The sequence below is a fragment of the Otolemur garnettii genome, unplaced genomic scaffold (genome assembly GCF_000181295.1).
Source record: "Otolemur garnettii isolate 467f Iridium unplaced genomic scaffold, OtoGar3 scaffold00005, whole genome shotgun sequence".
NCBI lineage: Eukaryota > Metazoa > Chordata > Mammalia > Primates > Galagidae > Otolemur > Otolemur garnettii.
The window spans coordinates 16,012,809-16,022,091 of NW_003852400.1; the positions used below are offsets into that span (position 1 = coordinate 16,012,809).

At 36.6% G+C, this 9,283-nt stretch overlaps 1 protein-coding gene across 1 annotated transcript in view; it reads right to left on the reverse strand.

Moving 5' to 3' along the window:
* Positions 1-6,093: 6,093 nt before the first annotated feature.
* Positions 6,094-9,283, reverse strand: part of SRI (sorcin) — a 15,270-nt gene continuing 12,080 nt past the window's right edge. The window contains exons 6-8 of the mRNA XM_003782648.3: positions 9,169-9,283; positions 8,364-8,422; positions 6,094-6,842 (exon numbers count right to left, since the gene is read on the reverse strand). Coding sequence (XP_003782696.1) covers positions 6,816-6,842; positions 8,364-8,422; positions 9,169-9,283 — 201 coding nt within the window. The 3' untranslated portion in view covers positions 6,094-6,815. The remainder of the gene's footprint in view (positions 6,843-8,363; positions 8,423-9,168) is intronic.

The following is a 9,283-nucleotide window of genomic DNA, read 5'->3' on the forward strand; positions in this document are numbered from 1 at the left end:
GATACTGACAAATTATTTCAATTTGCTTTTTTAAGTGATGCTATAGTTTCTTTTTTCCCTCTTGCTTTAAAAAGGCTTTTAAAATTGTGTTTGTATAGAAGGTTAGTCTGGCATAAAATTTCTGAATATAAGATTAACAGGGTTTCTAAAAGAAGTTGCTGAATGATAAAAATTAGATATTCTGTGTATTTCCAGAGAGGGACCATGTATATTTGAGTTTCATAAAAGGCTTACATGTCTTTCTCTTCTATTGTTTCGTACTTATTTGCATAATTTAATCATGTCCATTGTCCCAGATCTCTTATGGCTACCTTATCTGTTACCTTTCTTTGGATTTTACTTTTTATAGTTACCTTTGGGCCAGAGGAAATGTGGTATTTATATTCACTTCTTTCAGTGCTTCAAAATGGTTCATTTCATCCATTCATGTCCCGTCATTACATAGTTCTATTTTAATCTACATATGTGCCTAAAATAGTGCTTTGAATATTTTTTCTGTTATTATATTCAATGTGACAATAAACCCTTATTAAAGAATTACTTTATTTAACTTAAAGGAAAGGGCTATTGGCAGGCTATTGAATGTCTCGCACAGTACGAGGGAATGAGAGGGGCAAGACAGCTGCCCACACGCCTGAGTGGCCACCATTGCCCCTGGATGCCCCAGATGGTAGCATATTGTAAATATCATCTACCAGTTGTTAAGTTGTCATGAATTTTCCATGAAATACTTTCACTTCCATTTGCAACATAGTGTCTACATTTTATGCTCAGTTATCTTTTTCCTTTCACTTTTGTTTCCCTCTAAAATTGCCACCTAAATGCCTCTCCCCCCTTAAATATGTATATGAAGGCAAGATAAATTTCTCATTCTCATTATATTAGACTTATAAAAGCAGCAAACATTTCTGTGGAATAATAGGGTTTAATTTGGGGCTCAGACATTCTTTTCCTTCTCTGAGTCATTCTCTGATTTTGTAGGCAACAGCTTTCCTCCCAGCATCGGAGAACTAAGGATTCATATAAACAACTTCTTTGCTTTTTGTGTTGTGAGGTGTCCAGTCTGTTCTTGTGAAGATCGGCTGAGAGGCAGGAGCACACACCCAGGTGTGTGAGCAGCAGTGCTGTGCTGATAAAGTACCCCTGTTGGGAATTGTTGGCACATGCTCTTGGCATATGCTCTGGGGAGCAGGTGCTTTAATTCCAAGAGGAGCTTTTCTACAGTATCTGCAGATAGAGCAAAGATTCAAGAAGACTTTAGAAAACAGAAGATAATATTTCCATTTACATTTTACTCCAAAATGGAGCATCTCATGGTTGGTTGTAAGCAGAAAAACAAAACAAACATTCAAAAACAAAAACTTGGTTGATCAGTGATGATATTTGGGGACTTTATATTCATAGCTTACAAACATGCTCATGATGAGAGTTGCAAGGCTTTTCCAGAACTTCCCTACTTTTTTTTTTTTTGAAACAGTGTTTCACGTTGTCACCCTCAGTAGAATGCTACGGCATCACAGCTCATAGCAACCTCAAATTCTTGGGCAAGCAATTCTCCTGCCTCAGCCTCCCAAGTAGCTGGGACTACAGGTGCCCACCACAACACCCAACTATCTTTTTTTGTTGTTATAGTTGTCATTGTTTTAGTTGGCCCAGGCTGGGTTCAAACCCGTCAGCCTCATTGTAGGTGGCTGGTGGTCTACCCACTGGGCTATGGGCACTGCTCAGAACTTTCCTACATTTAAAGTCCCCACCTCCGACCCAATCAGTAGCTGTGCAGCTGTTTCCTCCTCTGGGAACTTTCACTGTTGTGGAAGCCAGTCCTTTCTTTGGCTAAACTGGCACTTGGGACAACCCAAGGGGTGCAGAGCAGGGGAGCAGGGGTGGCAGGTCTCTCTTTAAGTCTTCTAGGTGCACTGGCATGGATTATGCAACTTTGAGAGTCACTGAGAGATGGGTCCTCAGAATGTGAATTTCAGGATGGCGGGGAGATAAGAAGAGTTACCTTTGAGAGGTTATGATGAGGCATTTGGTCCTGGCATAGGAGCAAGATGGACAGCTGCACGAAGATCCCTGAAGCCAAGCGTGTAGAAGAGCAGCAGGTGGTCACTGTGGGTGTGGTGGGAGAGGAGCTCTGCATTTTCACTGAACACTAGCTCTGTAAATACTTGATGGTGTAGCCCACGATGGGCCAGTCACTCCTGCCTCGTGTGTCCCTGTTGCATTGTTCATAGAACCTGTATCAGACTGGGAGGTGCTTGAAGGCTAGCAGGGTTTTGGTAAGGGGATCATTATTTCATGTTCTTAAGTATCCTTGATACTAAAACCAGGCAAAATGTGTTTTGTTTTAGAAAAAGGCATACAGTGAGACAAGGCAATCTTGTTAAGATAATGCACATACAAAATCATCAATAAAGTTACAAAGAGTTTGAGGGTTTTTCCTCTTGTTTGAAAAAACAGTATATATATAAAATACTGATACTGCATTCACCTTAGGGCTTAACCTCTTGTGAATTTTTAGGCTATGATTTTTGTTTTGATGGTTAAGCTCTAACAATAATGCAAACAGTCCCAAATCTTTAAAAATAGCGGTGCTAAATTATACCAGATAACACATATAGAAAGTGCTGATATGAATTAATACTTAGAAATAATACAAGATTTCCTGCTAAATTATACATGTGTATCACTGCCTAATTAGAAACCCTTTTATTTTCTAATCCAGCACAAAAGAACTGTGATTCTACAACCAGTTTTTTTAAAGGATAAAAATGACCTAGTACCTTTGTTTTATATGGAAAACATTTTTTCTTTAAAAACTATCTACAAAAGAGGTTTATTCAGAATAACAAAGCATGTACTCCTTTTTTAAACTACTGGGAGACTGGCCCCTCCAAAAGGCTTTGTTCAGACACTTGGGTGTTCTATCATTTTCTGTTAGCCGGTGTCGAGTCTGCGCTAGTTTTCCACCTCAGTCACCTTCCACAGGCAGTGGCGGCCACCCCAGCAGGAAGTGTTAATAGCAGCATGGTTTCCCTTTTGGCAGTCAGGTAATCATGTGTATATATTCAGTTTCACCTCATTTAAACATTTCCCTGCTACTCTGCACTTGAGGTTCTTAAGCTATTTTAAAAATTTTGGCAAACACCAACAGAAATGTACATGGCAACTGCTTTCTTCAGCAAGCGTGATTTGTTTTATGGCTGTTCAGGTTATAAAATTGTTCTCACATTGTAGGTAAACAAAATCTTGCTGTTTTTAAAGGTCACTATATCTTGAGGTTCAAATTTCTGGCACAATTTTATTCGTATTCACTAATAAGATACCATGGTTTTCTATGTTACTCTCATTGTAACATCAATAAAGTGACTTTCAATAAAAGATTTCTGTTATTTTGATGCATGGCTCTTTCCTCTCTCTCTCTCAGCCAGTTTCTGTCAGAAGCTTTGTAGGGGTACTATTAGGGTTTTTTTCCCTGTCCCAGAAGACCATTAACATGATGAGAAATATAAATCCTTTGTGAAGTCTGAGGCCTCAATTTATTAGACAAGTTTCCTTATCTAGATGGCAAAAGTTGTTTCCTCTACTTGACCCACTTGCCACTCATAACCTTTCTCTCTCACCCTCACTGGGATCAATTTCCTATATCCTGTCCCCTTGCCCAGGAACTGGTGCTTAATTAATAAGGTCACCTGGGCTGGCTTCTAAAGCACTGGGTCTGGGTGGGTTCAGATTAGGTTCTTGAACTTTGGCCTTTTCGTTTTCTGCCACGCAGTCATTTTACCTGTCAGTCATTATCCTGGCATTTAGAGCTTCCTTGCCTTCAGCTCACAGCCACCAGAGAAAAAAAGCAGGTGTAAGTAGTCAAGGTATGTTTTAATGTGAGAAAAATAGGAGGAAGTCATTGATGATGGGTTTGTACATTTATTGGGAGATTTAAAAAGTGTATAGTGATGACATACAGATCCATTTCTTGTGTTTTTATTTTAGGCATATAGTAATTGATTTAAATGAATACTGAAATAGTAATACACTCGGCTGTGCCAAAGCAAAGTCTAGTTCAGAGACAGCAGAAGTTTTAGCTCACATGCCATCCTGTGGGCTGATAGTACCTACCTACTTCTAGAACATCATCCTGAAGTACAGACTGAACTCGAATTTAGGTCAATACGAGAACTTAAATTTTAAACTGTTGTGGTGCAAATCTATATCAGCTATCCCCAGAAAGCAACAGGCCTCTGGCAGTCACGTTCCTTTAGAAGTACATGAAATGTGTTATAAGTACTTTATAAATCATGATTCTCTTGAAGCACAAGACTAAAAGCAGACATCTCCAAAATAAAATTAAGTACAAAGCTGGAGTGATCTGAAGAACTTAATTCTTCAAATAACTGAAGTATTCAAGTTTGAGCTCGCAGCTTTACCATGCTCTAACTCAGCAGTTCTCAACCTGTGGGTTGTGACCCGCAGGAACTGTATTAAAGGGCCACGGCATTAGGAAGGTTGAGAACCACTGCTCTAACTAGATGCTATAAGAAAAAATAATGAGACCAGGAAATGTCCTTAAAGTAGGAGGTAAAGCTGCACTGCAAGTATACAATGAATGAAACACAGAACCTAACATAAAATAGAAATGAGGGAACACGAGATTCACATGTAAGAGAAGACTTTGGCTGTAATTAAAAAAGGGAGATGGATACATCAAATTTGTCAAAGGGAAGGAAAGTAACTGCAGGAACCTACTGCATGCTCCATGCATGCAGACTGTGCTCCATGCTTCTGGAAAGAAGTAGTAAATGCAGGAGGAGGTAAGAAGATTTGTTGAAGTCTCAATAATTAAAATTAAACAAATGATTCAAGCAGGATAGTCTTATAATACTTTATCACTTACCTCAAAGCAAATTCAGAATCTTGGGACTTTCAGAGATAGGGAAGGTTCAAATATGGCCTATGACCTTAGGTCAGTAAAGGCCTTCTTCCTTCCCACTTACTTTGTTTAGGAAATTACTATTTCCTTAAATTATGATTTCCTCAGAGGATCTTGGTGAGATCCTCTGCAGATCTCAGCAGATGCTGAGACTCTGAAGATGAGCTCCCTGCCTCTTGATCCTCTGAGCTACTTGTGGCCCATTTCTGAACAGACTAGGCTCAAGCAAAGCTTTGTGGCTTGTAGACAATATATGGGCACGAAACCTAGAGTTACTGTGTGATATAAGCAGGTTGCATCACATTCTGATATGTTACCTGGACATAAGTAGCTGACCCAAGTACATAACTATATGTTAGGGTTGAATAAATACTAAATGAATAAATATATTTTAGCAATATTTGAAAAACTGTATTAGTGAAATGAAGCTAGAGATGCTTAGAAAAATGTTTATTTTCATTGGTTTACAACTAATTGTTCCCTTTAATGGTAACTCAGATTGTGCTAGCACAGAGAAAATAGACTAATTTCATTTTTTGTGTTAAACTTTCTTTTTTTATTAAATCATAGCTGTGTACATTAATGCATTTTTGTGTGTGTGTTAAACTTTCTTGCACACACATATACACAAAACCAAACCAAGCTAGTTATGAACATTTTTGGTGTTTGCCACATCAACACACTTTTTCATGTTCAAAACTATCGCAAAAGGTAAGCATTTTTTCAAAGATGGGGACTGAGACTCTTGAGGGTATCTAAAACGACCAAACCATATAGTAAGAGACAAAGCCAGCACTGGAATCCAAATCTTACTTGAAAGCCCATGGCTTAAACTTATAAAAAAATTTCTTCCATGACAGATGTAATACTCGCTTATAAAAGAATATTTGGAAAAGTAGTAGAAAGGGAGAAAATGAACGCGAGATTCTGACTCCCAGTGGTGCTATGTCAACTTTTAGGTACACTCACTCTTTCCAATCTTCCTGCTGTGTATATATTTTAAGGCATGAACATACAGCATATCAAATGGATGTATCAATATTTTAAAAATTAGTATCTTTTAAAAGGAAAACATATATTAAAGAAAATTTGGAAAATACTGAAATATATAGAAGGAAATTAAAGTCACCTAGAATACCATTAGCCAAAAATAACCATAGTTAATGTTTTATATATTTCCTTCATCTTTTTATTAATTTTTAAATATAGGTTAGTTTATAATGTACAATATTTTTAAGTATAGTTAACAAAGATTTAAATAGATGATAACGGGGGGGGGGCTCTGATGACAGTAACTGCCATTCAAATTATTCAATAGATTTTAAAGAGGCAGAAAATAATCATTCACATTCTCTTGTTCATTCATAAGGCTATTAAATTCCTGTAAGTCTTAAAGCCTGTCCTAAATTTCCACTGAGGAGAAGCCTGACAGAAATGACCACCTTTTTTTTCATCCAACTGAGTCTAAATTATTTATATAATACAGATAAAACTTTTAATATCCCGTGAAAGCCCCTCCAAGAGAGGAAAGATAACAGGTATAGTCTGATTAAAAGTTTGTAGTATCTTACAGTGAAAAATAATATGCCTTAACCGTTTTGCATACTTACATTTACATAAAATAGGGTTAGTAACAAAATGAGGCATGATCGATCATGGCCCAAGGAAGTTCTAAATGGTGTAAAAGATCTTATATTATTTAAGTTACAAAGAATTTATTATCAAAACTAAAAACAAAACTTCAGTTGTACATAAAGGAATAAATTTTTCAATCAGCTACTAAGGGAAAGTGGCAATGCAAGTTTACACACGTTACTGCAGGCAAAGAGGAAGGGCGAAGGAGAACTCCAGTTGGAATGTCGATTATATCCGCGGCTTCCTTCTTGATTTAAACACTCATGACACACTGAATGAACTGAAAGAGAGAAAAGTCGGTGATATACTACTGACCTCCAAACACTTAGTATATCAAGCGTATCTTTACCTAGCTTATGTTTTAATTTTCAAATTTGAATGGTAGGTACAAACAACAATACAATTTTCTATGATACAAGTGAGGGAATGATAGATGAGAAGTTTCATTTTTTAGGGAAGCAGTCGAATAGAAAATCCAGTGGGATGTTCACATAGAAACTTCTTACAGGAAACAGATGTATGTATTCCTCCAATGGAGAAAGAATTATTTAAATGCCAAATAAGTCTAAGACTCTAGAAATGGCTGCAAAGGTCCTCACAAGTAACTAGAATTTATGCTGTCCTATCACACGAGGACTTCCAAACTGTAGAGTATTATCTGACTACTCCAGTGAACCACTTTTAAACAGTTTCTTTTCATAAAATCTACTTTATTAAATCAAATCCTACCATACAAATATGGGTTTGCACAGAAACAGAACAGCTGAAATAGCGGAAACTCAGAAACCTTGAGTTTAGAAGCATTGATATTTGCTGGGAAACGTTGGCTTCCCCACTAAACACACAGCAATAGATTCTGCCTTTGTATCAGTTTTCTTTTTTATTTTCCCAACACTAGTTAAGATTCTTAAGGTACTACTAATCCTTGTAGTTCTTCCACAGGGCCATGCTGATTATACCTATTTTAGAGAAAAGGACACTAAGGATCGTGATGTTTAGAAATGTTTTAAGATTACTGAGGCCAAGACCATGCTCTTTCCATTCTCCACATAGCCTCTGGATCTTTGGAAATAGTGGCAGGACTGTCAACTAAGAAGTAAGGCACAGTAAAGAGATCACACGAAGAAATAAGCATATGCACACACTAAGACTTTTTAAAGTCTACTTATAGAATTGTAGCAGCTGCTTAACTAAAAATATGTGGAACTTAAAATTTTTTGCAATGGAGAAACATTTTAGAATATCTAGTGATTTTGTTTATAAAAGTGATTTTTTAAAATCAGTGGCTAAGCAAAAACTGACCAAACAACTAAATGTTTCTCTAGCTTTGTTATGTACATCCAACTAATGCCATTCAAGATGGCCCTTGGTTAAGTTCACACTAGGTGCATGGTGTACCCTACCACATTTACATTGTTCTTTAGGAAATAACTTGTTTTAAATTGGGATTTAAGTTGGTACCTGCCTTATGTTCTCAATGAAGAACACAGGTATGCAAAGTACAGCTTTGACCTATTAAAACTGCTTCTCAATGATTGAGATGGTTTGCTTATAGAAAACAAAAGCAGACACAATATCCACATAGTGGTTTTCTAGGACAAATATAAATCAAATAGTAGTCTCATTATGGATGAGACTAATGAACGAAATTAATAAATTCTGGATGATAACTCCTTCTGATCATTTAATCCCTGCTTTCTCCAGCATCTTTTACATGTTTTTAATAGCTAACTTCAAAAGGAATGCCCATCTTGTGTACATCTTATTTTATCTACTTTGCTCTTAATTTACTGACACTTACGTCATCATATGGGAAATTCACAAAACCTTGCTGAGCAGTATCCCGTCTTCGAAAGCTGTCTGTAAAACACCACCAATGTATGTTATTTATCTAAATAGTTTTTCTAAAATCACTATAGTTAATTTTTGGCACTGAGTTCAAACTGAAGTAACATTTTAATCCTATAACGAGTCAATAGAAACAAAAGACCAAAGAAAAGAAGCCAACTATATAAATACTGAAAGATGTAATATGCAAGAGTAATAAAATAGGCAGAAGTTGGCTAGCAGTCTTTTTCAATGTGGAGCTGGAAGAAAATACTTTATCCTAACCCAAAATCAGTAACAGGTGTGCAACTTCTGAGGTCCTTACGAAAACATGGAATTTCAAACTTCTTAATAACACATATATTGTCCAATTAGGAAGTAGATGAATAGTACCCCTAATAGGTGAACTAGGCTATGATCAAATAGCCTACTGATTTTAGCTCTGACCTACTGAAAAGGATTTAATTTTATTCTTTTCGATACTTCGTATTCTAAGGAGCAGTCATAATCAAAATCTGACAAAAATGCACAAAATTACCTGCTTATGTTTTGGAACATTTTAGTACAATTTATTTAAGCTTATTTAAATAGCAAATAAGTAATCTAAAATAAATTCTGAAAAAACAAGATTCTGCTAGTTATGCTTTACAAAATGTTAAAGAACCACTAAAATAAGAAAACCCCAGACTGTTAAGAATAAAAGTTCAGAAGCCCTGAGAAATGAAATAGGTGTCATAGAAACTGTCTTCTTGGTGCTGACGTGACCTCACAGAACACACCTGTAAGAGCCCGCAGTTTCACGCAGCAGGCAATGTAGTCATCAAAGGTGATCTTTCCATTGGTGCTGTATCGTTTTGCAATTGAATTCACAGCCTGGGGACTCAACCTAAATCC